Consider the following 18,056-nt stretch of genomic DNA (forward strand, 5'->3'; position numbering starts at 1 on the left):
AAAGTTGGCACTCGGTAATATTGTACTCGGTGAAGATCGAATGTTAAGATATGAAATATGTCAAATCAAAGATGCATCACTTGAAGGGAGATTGTGCTGTTTGTGCCTGCCTTGGACACCTGGGGGGCCGTACAAGGAAGATGGCTGTAGTATTCATTGATACGTCTCGAATCCCTTCTCGGCTCATCGGTGCGGCACTAATATTGTTTCCCTCCAACATAGATGCGATTTTGCTTTGTGGGTTTTTTTTTTTTTTGTTACACAAAGTGTAATTCTTGTTTTGTTTAGTTTGACAGTAAACTTCAACTGGGAGTGGCAAAAAAACAGCTTTAAACCTATTGTAGAAATATCCATCCATCCATCCATTTTCTTAGCCGCTGATCCTCACAAGGGTCGCGGGGAGTGCTGGAGGCAATCCCAGCTGCCAACGGGCAGTAGGCGGGGTACATCCTGAACCGGTCGCCAGCCAATCGGAGCGCACATGGAGACAAACGGCCGCACTCACAATCACACCAAGGGGCAATTTAGAGTGTCCAATTAATGTCGCATGTTTTTTGGGATGTGGGAGGAAACCGGAGTGCCCACCCAGAGAAAAGCCACACAGGCACAGGGAGAACATGCAAACTCCACACAGGCGGGATTGAAGCATAGGTATGAGAAAATGTCTTCCACAAACTCAGCGATGGTGCTTTGGTTTTCTGTCTGACCCCTTTCCAAGTGACCGCCGCCGCCACCGGGCGGCCTATTTCCTCCTCACTTATAAGTTCCAGTGTATCCTGATTTTAATTTTAATATTTTTTACTTTTCGGGCCAGCGTGAGTTTTTGTCATCGTGTGAGTTCAGGTCACTCGCATTCTGCCACCCGGCAGTATCCTGGCTCCTATCCTTTACAAACTTCCCAGATCCGTCTTTAAGGACTAGCGTTTAGATAATGTACTACTACTTATTTGAAAATCCTACTCAAGGTATATGTCTTGAATCCACTAGTGAGCTAGCTGTAAACATGTAAGCTGAAGCAGACCACGGGTTGGCGCGAGACCGCAAAGCCGACGCTGCAGCGCAAGGCGACTTTCTTTTTTTTTTTTTTTTTTTTTGTGCTTTGACAAATTATTCAGACATTGGACTCGATAAAGGAGCGCTTGGGCTTGATGGGCGCCATATGCAGCGTCGGGTTGTCTCTGGTCAGACTCGCCTGCCTGGGCCTCCCGTCGGGAAAACGTAGATGGGACGACGCGGCGGCTCTTCCCTCTCGCTGGTGCAGCCGCTCTCTGAAGTCCTGACTCAGCGGTTCCTGGAAGGAAGAACGCTTGTAGTCATTGTTGGAGCCCTGGAAGTCCATGACGGACATGCTGAAACTTTCCACGCCCCCTCCTCCTTGGCCCTGTCGACCAAAACCGGAGGTCTGCTGACTCTGGACTCGGGCCGCTTTGTCCATGACCCCCATGAAGGGCCGCGGCTTCATCTCGCCTTTGGACTTGAAGCTGCCGCTGCTTTTGAGGGGGCACGGAGGGTCCAGCGCCTGTTGCTTGCCGCTGTCTGACTGGTTCCCGCTGGAGGCCTGACTCGAACTGGAACCCCTCGATCCAGCTGTTCCTGCTCCGCCGGCCTCCCTTCTGACCTCCACAACCGAGCCCAGAGCAAGCGCCAGGCCATCCAGAGCCACCGAGTGTCCCAGAAGTCTGTCGGACCCCCTGGAGAAGCTGGACGAGCGGGGCTGGTACATTTGAAGGGGACCCGGTGGCGAGGAGCTGCTGGGTGACATGGGAAGGTAGTGTTCTGTGGGACTGAGCCCAGAATGTTCCGTGTCAAGAGCCAGCACGGGTGCAGGCCTCAGGGAGGTGGAGATGTGTCTTCCCGGCAGAGGACTGGAGGGTCCGCAGAGAGAGAGAGGCCTGGCGCCCACCCTGCCCCCGGACTGCAGGGAGTGGCAGTGGTGATGAGTCCTGCCGCTCTGGTTTTGACTTTGCTTGTGGACAGTCACGAGCGGGTCAGGCAGGTCCATAAAGAGCGGGTTCTGAACGTACTCCTCTTGAGGGAAACACGGCGACTGATCAGTTAACCCAAACGCCGCACCTCCAGGGAGAGTCCTGTTTGGACCGTACGGATTCAGGGGCCAAAATCCGGAGCCTTTTCCGCATTGCAGGCTCAGCTCTTCCCCTTCGTCCTCGTCCTCGTCCTCGTCGTCGTCGTCGTCTTGCCGTGGATCAGACGGCTCCTCTGGGATTCGTCTCTCCAGACTTCCCTGTGAATTCTCGTCCGCCTCGTCTTCGGGGGTGCGGCGGCGGCGGTGGTGGTGGTGGTGGTGGTGGCTGTTGTAACTCTGCGACGCGTTACTGCCGCTGGTCATCCTCTGATGATGCGTGCACTCCTCTTCCACTCGTACCAGCAGACGACGGATCTCCCGGTTGGACGGGCAGAGTCGCGCCGCTTCGTGGAGGTCTGCCAGCGCCTCGGCGAATTGCCTGACGAAGACGTTTGAAGCCCACAAGTTCACATCAGATCATATTACGTTGACGTCACAGATTCTTGGCTGTGCTTGATCTATTGCACCGGTGTCAAACTCAAGGCCCGGGGGCCACATCTGGCCCGCCGCTTGATTTTATGTGGCCCGCGAAGGCATATCATGTGTATCAACTTCCGTGATTTTTCTGTACCAAAATTTCAAATCGTCGTATAAGAAATGATAATGTTGAGGTATCACGGAAAACCCATTACCCTTGATTTGTGAGTTCATAAATTGAATGTGTAAATTTGATGAGGTGAAAGATTTTCATGGTGTAACAGTCATAACGGCCCTCTGGGGAAATCTGTACCTACAACGTGGCCCGCGAGAAAAAAAAACGAGTTTGACACCCCTGATCTATTGCATATCTTCGTACCTGCTACTCCTCTTGGCACGTGCTCTTGCATAATAGGCCTCGTAGGACTTGGGCTTCAGGTCCAGAGCTTTTGTTGCAAAGTCCTCGGCGATGCCAAAGTCCTGAGTTTTCACAACAACAGTAGAGTCGAGTAGAATGGAAAAGGGATGGAGCAAACACGGGTTGTAACTTTGCCGGTCAGTTCTCGGTTTAAGAACAAGTTGTGCAAAATGAGTGAAACCTTGAACAGTTATTTATTAAACCCGAGTGTGTATGATACAACCTTACATTGGTTTTTCTCCGGCAGCGGGACAGGTTGAGATAGAGAGACACCCTCAGGTCTTTGAGCCCCTTGAGTTCCTCCCCTTGGCCCTCCCGGGGCAGTTTCCGCAAAGCGTACTGGTAACGCTGGCTGGCCTCCTTCATGCGTCCCTTCTGCTCGGCACACAAGAAGCGAGAGAGACGGGAGACGGATGGAAAAACTGCATGGGGTCCTTTCTTATCCATGAGAAGATCCGACGTGAACATCATCTGAATTCATTGTTTTATAAGTGCCAAGGATATTTTCGGGGTGGAAGATAAGTGATGGACTACCGCTGATTTGAACTGAACTCATAACAAAAACGTTTTGTTGTGTTTTGGAAATTTTCTTCAAATAATCTTCACGATCCATCAGAACTGAAGATTGCAAGAATGCATAGTAGCCACTTCTAAAGGGATAAACTGGGACCCAAACCTTCGTCATCTGCTTTGTGGAAGACATTTTCTCCCTGTCAATAAAATGTTTTGTTGGGTTGTCTTTGAGTAATCGCGCGCAACGTAGTGGCTGGCTGGCTAGCTAACGTCAGCTCTCCAACACGCTAACCCAACTCACCATCAAAGGACCGTCTCTGTCTCATTGATAACTTCTTTTTCTTTCGGCTTGTCCCGTTTAAGGGTCGCCACAGCGTGTCATCTTTTTCATCGAAGCCTATCACGTGCATCCTCCTCTCTTAACACCTGTGGTCGCTTCAGTGCCACCGTCTCTAATCCGTACATCACGGCCGGCCTCACCACCGTTTTGTAAACTTTGCCCTTCATCCTAGCGGAGCCTCTTCTGTCACATAGAACACCAGACACCTTCCGCCAACTGTTCCCCACCCCGCTTGGACCCGTTTCTTCACTTCCTTACCGCACTCTCCATTGCTCTGTATTGTTGACCCCGAGTATTTGAAGTCGTCCACCCTCGCCATCTCTTCTCCCTGGAGCTTCACTCTTCCTCCTCCGCTCCTCTCATTCGCGCATATATATTCTGTTTTACTTCGGCTAATCTTCATTCCATCTGCTTTCACTGCAGATCACAATATCATCTGCGAACATCGTGGTCCAAGGGAATTCCAGTCTAACCTCATCTGTCAGTCTCTCCATTATTACCGCAAACAGGAAGGGGCTCAGCGCGGATCCCTGATGCAGTCCCACCTCCACATTAAATTCTTCTGACACACCTAAGGCACACCTCACCATTGTTCTGCTGCCATCATTTTTGAATCAATTTCAATGTCTTGAAATGTAAATTATGGGCCGCCTTTTCCTTTTGAAACATTTCTTTTCACCTGACATTTCACACAGCAGTAGAGAAGAAAGGTAAAAATCATCGTTCAACATTGTTATCTGGGACAAAAAAAAAAAAAAATCAATGTCGATGCATCAAACGTAAGATGAGAACATAACTTCCTTTGTGGCGGTAACGGCTGAGCTCCGAATACCTTGTAAAGTATGTTTCCTTCCTCCATGAGCTTCTGCAGCAGGATGAGGAGGATGTCTGGTTTGGTGGAAGCCATGGCCCATGTGGCGTGACCTGAGAAAAGGGTTTCACATGGGTTTCGAGTTTTCTGCGTGACTTGACTGAAAAAAAAAAAAAAAAAAAAAAATCACCTACCTGATCGATCGTGCGGTGCCGTTCTGTAGCCTTGTGCTTGATGACGGAGAAAGATGAAACGTGAGAACGGGGAAGAGACCGCAAAAGCGGCTGCTGCATTTTCTAGTTTTCCCACTTTTCACGTACCCGTCTTGGAGCCTTTTTTGAGTAGCGAGGCCACCAGGGCCGGATTCTGGCAGCCAACGGTCCGCTCCGCGGCCACGCTTGCGTTGTTTTCCATCCCCTCGAGGACCGCGCCGTGTTCCAGCAGGAAGTGCACCTGGCAATGCAGGGAAACATCCTCATGTGAGAGTTAAACTCCTCGCATTCGATCCTCGGAACGTCGGTCAGCGAACCACCTTTGCAGGCTCGCTCCATTAAGCTTAAATGCTTGTTTATTGCTGGAAATTTCTACTTCACTCACTACACAGCAGAATTTTAAGCGTTTTTTTTTTTGTTTTTTTTATGGGTTTTTACAGTATAGTAGAAAGTACCACTTTAGAGTTGTTTACCTTCAGTGCGGTAAAATGTTGGTAGAAGTACAGTGTAATTAAGAGCAAGAAGAGGCAAAGAAGATCCCCAACAAAGTTCCTGTAAATGTTTTTTGCTGTTTGAATGCGTTGCTGCTACATATGTGTTTGCGTAGCAGTTGTTTGAAGGTTTGCAATTACCATAAAGTCGATGCAAATTCACAGTAGCCTGTCTATGATATTTCTCATTATATGTTAGCATGATGCTAGTTGAATTTTTCTCACATGCTTCTCGGACCTTCAGAGGGAGGTTCATGATGTTTTCAGAACAGAACCATACTGTAGTTTCTGGCCTACAAGCTGCGACTTGTTTTTCCACACGCTTTCAACCCTGCGCTTTATGCGGTGATGTGGTTAATTTGTGCATTTTTTACTAACGGTCACAAGGGGGCACTCGAGCGGAAAAGGTAAGAATGAGACTGGTGGAATATATGTGCAGAGGAAGTGACTTTTACCGGCCCTGTTAGCGCTGTGCTAGCATTAGCGCTGTTCTAGCCTGTTGCTGTGGTGTTACTGGCATGTCTCAGTGATATTTACCCTAAGTTTTATTTTAACCGGCCCTGTTAGTTTAGGTCGGCATTAGTGCTAGCGTTAGCGCCGCGCTAGCGTTAAACTCTTTCTGAGGCTTATAACCAGGTGCGCTAACGCTAGTGCCGCGCTAACGCTAGTGGCGGGCCAACGTTAGCACCGCGCCGCCCTTAAACTCCTTCTGTGTACCGTGGCATATAACCAGGTGCGCTCTGTAGCATTCGGAATTTCGGTAATTGTTTGTGCTATTAGTTCATGTAAAGAGTGTCAGAACACATTTTATGAGCGGCGGGTTCACATACATTTTTTTGCAACTCTGTATTTTTAGTACATCTTCTCATGGGAACAGGCTGAGCATTTGACTTAACTTCACAAAGAGCATCGCTACACTTTCACTGTGCTGTCATCCTGCTGCGCGTTAAAATTCACGTTTGGTCAAATTCCAAAGTAAACTCGTTACTTGATGTCATTAAAGGTGCAATGTGATCAATTCAGCACGACACCCACTATATCAGCATCTCCGTTCAGGGCGGCGAGGTCGAGAGGAGTGCGTCCCTGCCTGTCTGTTTGGTTCAGGTCTGCGCCCGCGTCCACCAGGGGCTGCAGGACACTTTTGTGGCCCCTCATGCAGGCCCAGCTCGTTGCGGTCAGACCCTCCTGATCCGCGGCAGACACGCTGGCGCCTAAGTCAGAACGATAGTCTTTAATGAAAGACTGGAAGTCGAAAAAAGCCTTAAATTCGAATGAATAGTAAATGTACAGCAGTTCTGCCACATCACAGATTTTGGGGTGGAACATATTTGCTTATTTGTCGCGGAAATTAATGCTATACTGTATCTCAGAAGAGATGAAATTTTTGGCTTGCAGCACAAAGTCCAAAAAGGCTCATAACTAAGAAAAATTATCGCTTGTACCGTGTTTTCCGGACTATAAGGCGCACCTAAAAGCCTTTAATTTTCTCGAAATCCGACGGTGCGCCTTATGTATGGATCAATATTGAGCCTTTAGTGCAACTAATGGATGCCAGCCTCTACTGTAGCGTCTATTCTATGCGCCTTATATATGGAAAAAAAATGTCTTAAAATGGGCCATTCATTGAAGGTGCGCCTTATAGTGCAGAAAATACAGTAAGTAAAGGTGGATGGATCCAGAGGTTTATTGTACCTTCAGCCATCGAGCGGAAGATCATTTTAACCGTTGTGCCTGTCTCTCCATGTCACTGACACGGATAGATGAACAAAGATACATAATCTGAAATAAATAACTAATCTTGAGAGCAATTGAGACGCTCACCCTTGGACAGCAGCACCTCCACAGTGCCGCCGTGGCCCTCGGAGGCGGCCAGCATCAGCGGCGTACGGCCCTGCTTGTCACACGCGCCGACGTCCGCGTTGTGTTTCAGCAGCAGCTCTGCCACCTGAAGCCAGAACGAAAATGATAAGATTAGAGTTGATATGAATGTCCTTTCAAGAAGGAAGAACAACCATGGAGCAAAAGCAGCGTACGCAGTGGCTGTTCAGGGAATAGTTCTAGAGCTTCTGTCCGATACGTTTGCAAGCAAGCGAGACCCCGTAATCCTGCCTTACACCGGGCTACAGTCTCTGGGGTGTCAGCCTCGTTTCAGTCCCTGGCCACATCGTACGAAGGCTGTCAGGATTGAAAAGCAGTGGCCAAGCCCAGTTTCAAATAGCGAAACTCTGTGATGCCCCCCAAAAAGCATTATTGCCTATAGCAGTCGCTGTGACTTGACAGGCGCGTAAGCGCCCGCGCGCCATCGCACTCGCTAATCTGCACAGTCGAGCACGAAAAATCACCTGTGTAATATTCGTTACGAGTGGAAATAGATATTGAAAGACGTCGCTTATTTTGTGTAGTCTTGAGCAATGTTCCCGCTAAGCTGCGCCACTGCGCAATTGCGCACTTGTTGCACACTCTCACCGCACATGAAAACCGATCCAGCACAGTCAACCACAGCCTGATGTCTTTTTGTTTGTCAATACGGAAGCTCACGGTCTCTAACAGGCTGCTGCTCAGCCTACTTCTATTTCCTAGTTTACCCGACACCGCCCCCCTCCGCTCTTAAAGGGGTACATAATTACAAACAGAGCACACACCCGCAACTTTATATCTGCGGGCATGACTAGGTGACCACACCCGTAAATTTTTCAAATGTGAGTGACTGCTACAGTTACCCCAAGGCAGCGACTAAGCACTGCTTTTGTCGAAATGAAAATCCTCAACACATCCCTTTTTCAATCTTGGGGGCGTGGGGCTACCATGAACACTTTTCATTATTAAGGTACACCCAGCAGATGGAGCTACCGAGCACACATGCCCACTAAATTCTGAAAAATGATCAATTCGAGCAGGGAAAAAAAAAAAAGAAAGGTTAGATTTTTGTTTCTTCTTGGGGGCTTGACAAACTTGCCAGTGTAATTTTTCAGCTGTAAAAGAGACGCTGCAGTGCTTATTGATTATTGCAAACGCGTATTGATAGAAAACCTGTGTGTGTGTGTGTGGGGGGGGGGGGGCACTGGTCTAAAAGAAAGTACTTAACACACTTCAACAGTTTCTTGGCACCAAAAAATGCCACAAGATTAATCTAAATAAAGCACTTTAATTCACCTCGACATAGTTCCTCAGCACCAAGATACCACAAGGTGGCGACAAAGCATTACTTGTATTTAAATGAAGCTTCTCAACCCACTTCTCCATAGTTCTTGGGCACCAAGATGGAACCGAAAGAGTACTTTTACAGGAGCAGAAAATCACTGAAGAGGAATTCTGTGTGTGTCTTGTCACCTGCGTGTGCCCATGTTTGGCTGCACTGAGGAGGGGGACCATCCCCCTGCGGTTCGGCACCTCCAGCCCGGCCCCCCGGTCCAAAAGTAGCACGCACACCTCCATCCTCCCCCTGCCCGCTGCCGCACTCAGCACTGAAAAGAGAACGCGCCGTGATGATGTAAGGTGGAGAGCAATTCATCACGGAGGCAGAAGGAGAAGCTGGAGGGAGAGGCCGTTTGTCATAATTAGCGCCGCAAGGAAAAGCTCGGCCCGGGTTACGTAGCGAGTTCTCTTCCAGTACGCACGCGAAAGCAGCGACTTCATCACCTTGTCGGTGAAAATGAGTATGATTTGTGTGAATTCTGAAGAGCTTCCACGGTTATTTTTTAATCTGCCCAAAATATTTCTTGATTTTTAGTTTTTTGATTTATTATTTTTTATTTATTCATTATATTATTTTTGTAAAATATATTTGTATTTATTATTTTATTTTGTTAAATATATTTTTATTTATTCTTTTATTTTTTTTACATTTATTTTTATTTTATACTATTCTCCTACAAACTAACTAATAAACTAATTAAACTAATAACTGACTAATAAAAACGAAGCATAGAGTGCAAGGTGTTTACCTGACAAAAACATTGAAAATTGGAGCCAACTTCACTTCTGTTGGAATCTTATTTTATTCCATAATTACCGTAATTTCTGGCCTATAAGCAGCGACTTTTGACACGCTTTCAACCCTGCGGTTTACGCGGCAAATTTGTGCATTTTTTTTTCCAACGGCCACAAGGGGGCGCTCGAGCGGAAAAGGTAAGAGTGAGACCAGTGGAATATATGTGCCGAGGAAGTGACTTTTACCGGTCCGACCCTGTTAGCGCTGCGCTAGCGTGTTACTGCCATGTCTCAGTGATTTTTACTGGTATGTTTTTTTTTTTAACTCGCCCTGTTAGCGGGGCATTAGCATTAGCGTTGCGCTAGCGTTAAACTCTCTGTGTACTGTTTTTCTTTGTAAATATCTTGTGTTTCAATGTGGGCACTCAAGGCTTTTACACAGCTGCGGCGTATGTATGTACCAAATGGTATTTCCTTTACAAATGTACTGGGTGAGGCTTATAACCAGGTGCGCTCTGTAGGCCGGGAATTACGGTACAAACGTACATGCTGCATCATCTTTGCTTTCGACCGTCCTCCTCTAGTGTTCACCATTCTTGCGCATTTTCTAAAAAAAAAAAAAAAAATGCCTTCGCGATTTCATGCAGAGGAACAATTTTCAAAAGAAAGCGTGCTTAAATTAGCAAATATCTCAGAACAACAAATACTATTACATAAAAAAAAAAAAAAACGAAACAACGATGCCTTCCTTGAACGCCTGGCTACAAAAATGAGTTTTTAAGTGCCTTTCATTTTATTCACAATGCAATTTGTAATTAAAAAGAGATTTGCAGGCTCCTTCCACATTTTTTGAACGATTCCAACCTTAAAAAAATATTTCCCGTAGAGAAAGCTCTGAGCTCTGCGTAATCCTCAATTACGCAGTCCCCAATTCGGGCGCAATGCGCCACAAAGCTCCCATCAACTTTGCCTTTTTCATCTTGCGTGACGGCCAATAAGTGAAAGGCAGTCGGCGGACCGCGGCGACCTAACTGGACAATAGGATGACACCCAATTATGAATGAGTCTGAACATCGACGGCTCTGTAAGCGACTGTCCGAAATTGGCCCGAACTGAATGTCTGTAATGGCGCTGCCAAAATTCCTCAAGGCCAAAGGAAGATTAATGACCGTAAAAATGTGAACATTTGAGTTGTTTGCGTCATGCAAACAAGCTTTCTGTGGCATCACTTTGGCACCGGAGAGTACAGTGTCATAGAATTACCGTCTAATGGAGCTGCGAGCCCAGATTGCGTCGACCTCCCCGGCAATGCTTCCAGGAAATGGACCGAAACTGAGCTTGCGTTTGCGCTAACAGGTTAAGTGTGTTAAATCCTCAATAGGACACGATGCAAATGTTGCAGCACAGCGTGTGTGATGGCCTCCATTCGCGCGCGCGCACACACAAAATGGGAAAATAATTTTGAGAGAGATAGTATCTAGTCGGTTTCATATTGTTGTTACTACACTATTCGGTACTGCACTATACACAGGCATCAAAACCTGTGTATAACTCTCCTTTGTTGTATGGTATGTATGTGTTCAAGTAGCAGTTGTTTGTAATTGCCGTAATATCTATGCTCATTTCTGTTAGTCACTTTATGCGCTTTTTATTATTAGTTATCAGTTAGCATTTGTTAGCGTTAAGAGAGTGGAATTTTTATCCGAATCAGAATCATAGACATCATCAAAAACACACAAGGAATTTGTCTTTGGCGATTGTTGGAGAATACATTTGAAACAAAAACACTGGGAGAACAGTCACTGATCGAGAAAAGGTTACGAGTAATCTAGGAATGACGCTAATATTTTATTTTTGGGGGGACAATTTGACAAAAATTATAATTGTAACAATAAAAAAATAAATGAATAATAAAAGTGTTATAGTGAGTTAGCTTTTAGTTTCCCATTCCTAGCCGAGAGAGTGAGAACCGGTGCCAACAACATTTGGTTTTAATTTGTTTAAGTTGTCTAAATATGTTAAAGTCGCCATATATTTGGGGGATAAAACAATTTAAAAATGTTTGTATTTTAACCTTTTTTTTTTTTTTTTTTAATGTCCAACACCTTTAAGATGCCTGTGATGAAAGCACAATGAATTTAAAGGCGGCACGTTGCTTCCGCTGAGGTCCCGGTTTCAATCCCGACCCCGCCTGTGTGGAGTTTGCATGTTCTGCCCGTGCCTGCGTGGGTTTTCTCCGGGCACTCCGGTTTCCTCCCGCATCCCCAAAACACGCAACATCAATTGGACACTCTAAATTGCCCCAAGGTGTGATTGTGAGTGCGGCTGTTTGTCTCCATGTGCCCTGCGATTGGATGGGGACCAGTTCAGGGTGTACTCCTGCACGTTGACAGCTGGGACACGCTCCAGCAATCCCGCAACCCTTGTGAGGACAAGCGGCTAAGAAAATAGATGGATAAATTGAAATTATGCTGATGTCAGGAAGTAGTCGCAGGATTTCATCAGAATTCAACAGAAAAAACAGAACCAACGATACTGTGGCACAAACTAGAGAAGTGCTAGAGCACGTACAGCAACCGATGAAAACGCACCAGTCAGAGTTCTCGCAGCAAAAACAGAAGTACAGCATCACGAAAATTGTCTGCTGGAATTGGGGTCACCCAAGGGGGCATCGGGCACATTTTAAAAACAAAAGTGGCACTCGCACAAATTGCAGATGCAACGGAATATCAGTGAAGGGGACTGGCAGACAATACATTTTTCCTACGTATGGCGACTTTTGCCTCACCCTGATATATGAACTCGCATTATAAAGGATACTTGGCTATCACATGGTGGTGCTGGGACAATTCCCCCCCCCCCCCCCCCCACACACACACAACATACAGAGATCCTGTGTATATAATATATACCGTACTGTATACGTCTATGGCAATAATTTCATGTTGTGGTTGTGTTTGATTTTTTTCTGCCGAATTCTGGCTATGATTGATTTTTCAACCATTTCACACAAGTAAGAGTGCAGTTCAGGGACGTCCACTACGGGAGGATTTTCAGCCGGGTCGAAAGGAAGAAAGTGGCTCACGGAAGGAAACAGAGAATGGCTAAATGGATGCGAGCGATAGAAGAAACGCACCCGTTTCCCCCCAGAGGGAGTCGTGAGTGTCCATCTGCACTGCCAGCTGTTTGTCTTCCAAGTCCAGCAAGCTCTTCACCACCTTGCAGAAGAAAAAAAAAAAAAAAACAGACACAACATAGTCTCCTCCGAGTTTTCTTGCGCATAGAGAAAAATGACATCGTAACAATACCGAGGATGGACCCCATCCGTGTGTTCTCCAAAGTAAATTATCCATTCCACATATTTACTACAATTAATGGATCATATTCCATCGTTCTATGCCAGTGACATATAGTGACGGGCAGAACGATTGTACGCCCTTCCACTAGATGGCAGAATTTCCGATTCAACTGTGTATCAACGAAGCCCTTCAACACACTTCAGCATAGTTCAATCGTAAATAGGTGATCTGTGAGAAGGTAAATATGCAAATGCCAAGCTCTGAATATCCAAAGCTTTGCTGTACAGTGACGTGTTGAGAGAAAAATGTTTTAATTTACATTTGTATCTCAAATCATCTTCCACCATTGAAATGAATGGAAATCCCATTAATCCGGTCCAGTCCATCTTTCCAAAAAAAAAAAAACAAACAAATGTTCTTTAATGAGAAAAATAACACCATATTATATTTTACTTGGCGGCACGGTGGCTCAGCTGGTAAAGCGTTGGCTTCACAGTTCTGTGGTCCCGAGTTCAATCCCGGCCCCCCCTGTGTGGAGTTTGCATGTTCTCCCCGTGCCTGCGTGGGTTTTCTCCGGGTGCTCCGGTTTCCTCCTACTTCCCAAAAACATGCAACATTAATTGGAGACTCTAAATTGCCCCTCGGTATGATTGTGAGTGCGGCTGTTTGTCTCAATGTGCCCTGCGATTGGGCTGGCAACCGGTTCAGGGTGTACCCCGCCTCCTGCCCGTTGACCGCCGGTATAGTCTCCAGGACTTCCCGTGACCCTCGTGAGGATAAGCAGCAAAGAAAATGGATGGATATATTTTGCTTTATAAAAACATACAGTAAAAACGAAGTACAATGTAACAAGTTGTTGTTCATTTTTTGCTTCAATTCAATGGAGATTGTGCCACTAAGCTTTTTTGTTGAAGAATAGTTGCTAGTTGTGGAGTGAGTTGAGGCACCACCATACATATACTTTATGATTTTTCTTTTTTGTATGTGCCTTGGCTTACTGAATGTTGGGAAAATGCAGCGCACAAAGATGAGTTTGCCGACGGCGTTGCATACCTGCGTGTGTCCTACGCTGGCTGCGGCCGTGACCGCCTGCTGCACGGCCGGATTTTTCCCAGTCGTCGTCTGCTGCTGCTGCTGCTGCTGCTGCGGGTTGGCGGGGCGCTCGGGGCCCCAATCCTGGCCCAGCAGGATGCCGATGATCTCCGTGTGGCCCTTCAGCGCGGCGTGGACCAGCGCGCACTGGCCGTTCTTATCAGCCTGGCCCACCTGGCAAATCGAGGAGCACACACAGAGGGATTTAGGCCTTTCCTGGCCACGGCTTTCAACGCGCTGGCCTCGATGAGGCCTGCTGCTGTCGTCTGGCTCCCACAATAGACGCTGCAGCGGGGCAGGCAGGCCAGGCAATCGCCGGTAGAGCATTAACGCCGTATCACTTGATATCCAGCTTCGGGGTCATGCACTAGTACATCATTTGTCCTCACTAGTGAGACAATTCAGTGCAGTAGTTTTTCTAACAGCATTTCTCCCCACTACTTTATGACACGTCTGCACAGTGGAGGAACATTTTAGCACATGATGAGTACAACTACATGCTAATAATGGGGAAAAACTACACTAGTTGATATCTGCACACTACTAGCAATGCTAGTCAAGCAATAGATATTAAATAGTAGCATTTAACCATATATTTTACTAGTAGTGGCGGCACGGTGGATCAGCTAGTAAGGCGTTGCCCTCGCAGTTCCGAGGACCGGGGTTAGCATCCTGTATGCAGTTTGCATGTTGTGCTTTTTTATGGACACTCCAGTTTCTTCCCACATCCCAAAAACATGCATTCATTGGAGACTCTAAATTGCCCCAAGGTGTGATTGTGAGTGCGGCTTTTATTTGTCTCCATGTGCCCTGCGATTGGCTGGCAACCGGTTCAGGGTGCACCCCCCCTCCTGCCCGTTGACAGTTGGGAGAGGCTCCAGCACTCCCCGCGACCCTCGTGAGGATAAGCAGCAAAGAAAATGGATGGATCTTACGAGTAGTACTTGTTACATGCAGTGGTCAAATGTGCAGTTTTGTACTTCTTTTTAATTGAATACAAGTTTTGCACTTGTAATATAGATTTACTCATAAGGACAAAGAGTGCACTAGTCCTTCTTCTTCTTCTTTTCCTTTCGGCTTGTCCCGTTATGGACCTTAAACCAAATATCAAGGATATAATTAAAAAGTCCAAATGGTTTCCTTTATTGTCAATGTCGTAGTTCATGAAAATAATTGTGCTCATTAGTAAGATAATTCAGCTTGGATGGATGGATGGATGGATGGTTCAGGGTAGTAACAGAACAACTAGGGTGCACTAGTAGTAAGTCTTACTAGTCACACTTTTGCAGTACATTTTTTTCTGCTACTAGTGCCACTTCTGCACACAGAGAAAACCCATCCATCCATCCTTATCCTCACAGGGTCCCGGGGAGTGCTGGAGCCTATCCCAGCTGTCAACGGGCAGGAGGCGGGGTACACCCTGAAATGGTCGCCACATGGAGACAAACAGCCGCAGTCGCACTCGAAATCACACCTCGGGGCAATTTAGAGTGTCCAATTAATGTTGCATGTTTTTGGGATGTGGGAGGAGAACTGAGTGCCCGGAAACAACCCACGCAGGCACGGGGAGAACATGCAAATGCCACACAGGCGGGGCCAGGATCGAACCCGGGTCCTCAGAACTGTGAGGCCAACATTTTAGCAGCTGATCCAACCGTGGCGCCACACAGAGAAAACCTTACTAGGAAATTACTGTACTCCAATACTAGCAATACTAAGCCCACTTATTCACTATCAAGGATATCCATCTTAAGGTCTTACTAGCAGTATACTAGTACTAGTATACCCGTAGAACCAAAGTGACACTTAGTAGTGGAAAAAGCATTACTAATAAATGGACAAAGTGCCCCAAGTGTAAATGTTTTTAAATCCAGGTTGAAAACGGTTTTTCACATGCTCTTTACAGTATTTCCACTTTTTAATGATATTCCTTGCACTGCACACTGTTTTTATTTATTTTTTTACTTTATATATATTTTGTTGCCATCTTTATTTTTTTTTTGTTTTTTTTCCCCCATTTTAAACATTTTATTTCTTTGAATTCAAATGCTTTTAAAGCATATTGAGTTATCTTGTGTATAAAATGTGCGATATAAATAAATTTCCTTTGCTAATAAAATTTGTTCTCCTCGTGTGCCGAATTGTCGTACTAGTGAGTATATATCACCGAGCAGTACACGGCCCTTTAGCTGTATACCCCGGATTTGGACTTAACCAAACACGAAGGTGAGACGGTACGGACCTCGGCCCCTTTCTTGCAGAGCAGCCCGACGACGCCGACGTGCCCCGCAGCCGCCGCCAGGCACAGCGGCGTCATGCCGCTGTCTGCGCTGACGCTGACGGCCGCGCCCATTTCCACCAGCAGGGCCACCATTCCACGTGGCCCAGGTGGGCGTGGACGCCCAGGATGGGGGCGTGTCCCACCACTTCCGTACACCAGCTCACATTGGCGCCGCCCAGCATCAACAGACGACTGACCTACGTGGGGAGGACGAGAACGTTTCCGGTGCATCCACGTTATGTTATAGTAGATATAGTCCAGTCCAAAATGGAAATGGACATTTTTTTTTGTACCTCTCAATCTTTTCCGGATGCACTGTACCAACACACATGCGCAAAAAACCTCCCCATGTGAAGGTCGTCCTGTTCTAATTTGATTAAATTCTCCCCGGAGAGGTGATACATTCTTATTTCTCCGCCGTGTAGATTATTGAATATTGGGTCACGCTGCGGTGTCTGCCCAAACCGAGATGAATTGGATTCCATACCAACCGGGTGACAAACTCAAGGAACGACGTACTCGTGTTTTCTCGCTACATGGATTTGTTCTCTTCATTTTTCCAGTTAATCTGCTTAAAAAAAAATGAATAACTGCAACTACTTCTAATGTAATTGTTTTCGTCAGGATTATGCAGAAATATATTTGAATACCTGATGAGTAGCAATTTTGGGAGTTCCTGGTTTATTCCTGTTTCTACCCCCCGAATTGACCTTTCCGACCTGTCAATCACCCGTACAATAATATCCAATCAGATAGGCGTATTGTCTTAACCCACAGGTGTCAAACTCAAGGCCCGGGGGCCGGATCCGGCCCGCCACATGATTTTATGTGGCCCGCGAAGGCAAATCATCGGTGTTGAAATCTGTGATTCTTGTGAAAATATGTCCCAACATTTCAAATTGTCACATATCATAAATGATAATGTTGATATTATCAGCATTTTTTTGTTACCAAACATGAACAATGGCTGGAAAACCCCATTACGCTTGATTTCTGATTCCAAAACTAGTTCATAAATTTCACGTGTAAATATGATGAGGCGATTCGGGTTTTCTATGGTTTCACCATAACGGCCCTCCGGGGGAAATTCTGTGTACATATCCTTGCGTGAAATAGTTGAGACCTTTTTCTGTAGAACTCTCTTGGATAAGTCTGACGCATTTGGCAAAAAACATACCCAATATTATCTGGAATATGCGATAGAGAATCAACTTCAAACATGTTATTTTCAATCGCCATTTTGAAAGCTTATGGGACGTGGCTAAGGGGGCGGACCTTAAGATCGCCATCGGAAAGGTCCAGTCTCATCCATTCACCCGCACAGTTTTCAACTTTGCGTCACCTTGATGTTGGGTGTGTAGAGGTTCCTCAGGGACGCGAGCGCAGCAGAGAGGCTGTCCGTGCTGCAGTTCACCCACATGGCCTGCAGGACAGTGGAGGACACCCCGGTTTTCTTACTCAGGCCCTGCGCGGACAGAAGGGAACAAAAATCAAAAAGACAAAGAAACGGATGAGTGTACGTTACTCACCTCCGACTCGAATGAAACGCGCTCGTACGAGATACTGACACTGATTTCGCTCACAAACGCAACTGAAATACTTTCATACACAACACGGAAATGTTTTTCACTCATGTCCACTGAAATGGACCCATACACTCTACTGAGGAAAAAAAAATACACGACTGACATCCTGGAATTTTCAGTTTTATGTATGAACACGTTTTAGTGTGTTAAGAATAAAAAAATAAAATTTGTCATGCAAATGAGAGCATTACTGTCGTTTAAGGGCAATTTAGTAGCAGTATATCTATCCATCCATTTTCTCAGCTGCTTATCCTCACAAGGTTCGCAGGGAGTGCTGGAGCCAATCCCAGCTGTCAACGGGCAGGAGGCGGGGTACAAGGAAGGGGACCCAAATGCAGGACTCCGAGGCAAAGGCATAATGTCCAATGGGTTTCATTTCAGAAGTAGTGTCCGGACACGGAAACACAGTGCAAACTCACTAACGCAAGGCAACGAACTGGCAAATGCCAGTAAAAAAAAAAACCAAATTAAATGCCTCTCTAATTACAGTCCTAATGTGAAACAGCCCCTATTGGTAGTGGCACTCAAAATCATACCTTGGGGCAATTTAGAGTGTCCAATTAATGTTGCATGATTTTGGGAT

At 46.3% G+C, this 18,056-nt stretch overlaps 1 protein-coding gene across 1 annotated transcript in view; it reads right to left on the reverse strand.

The window, feature by feature from the left end:
* Nucleotides 1–6: 6 nt before the first annotated feature.
* Nucleotides 7–18,056, reverse strand: part of tanc1a (tetratricopeptide repeat, ankyrin repeat and coiled-coil containing 1a) — a 69,297-nt gene continuing 51,247 nt past the window's right edge. Inside the window, 14 exon segments of the mRNA XM_061813925.1 lie at nt 7–2,462; nt 2,880–2,980; nt 3,147–3,293; nt 4,604–4,695; nt 4,777–4,812; nt 4,903–5,035; nt 6,321–6,496; nt 7,107–7,230; nt 8,616–8,749; nt 12,352–12,433; nt 13,568–13,780; nt 15,849–15,979; nt 15,982–16,084; nt 17,230–17,352. Coding sequence (XP_061669909.1) covers nt 1,112–2,462; nt 2,880–2,980; nt 3,147–3,293; nt 4,604–4,695; nt 4,777–4,812; nt 4,903–5,035; nt 6,321–6,496; nt 7,107–7,230; nt 8,616–8,749; nt 12,352–12,433; nt 13,568–13,780; nt 15,849–15,979; nt 15,982–16,084; nt 17,230–17,352 — 2,946 coding nt within the window. The 3' untranslated portion in view covers nt 7–1,111.

Source organism: Syngnathoides biaculeatus, chromosome 3 (genome assembly GCF_019802595.1).
Source record: "Syngnathoides biaculeatus isolate LvHL_M chromosome 3, ASM1980259v1, whole genome shotgun sequence".
In the NCBI taxonomy this organism is placed as follows: Eukaryota; Metazoa; Chordata; class Actinopteri; order Syngnathiformes; family Syngnathidae; genus Syngnathoides; species Syngnathoides biaculeatus.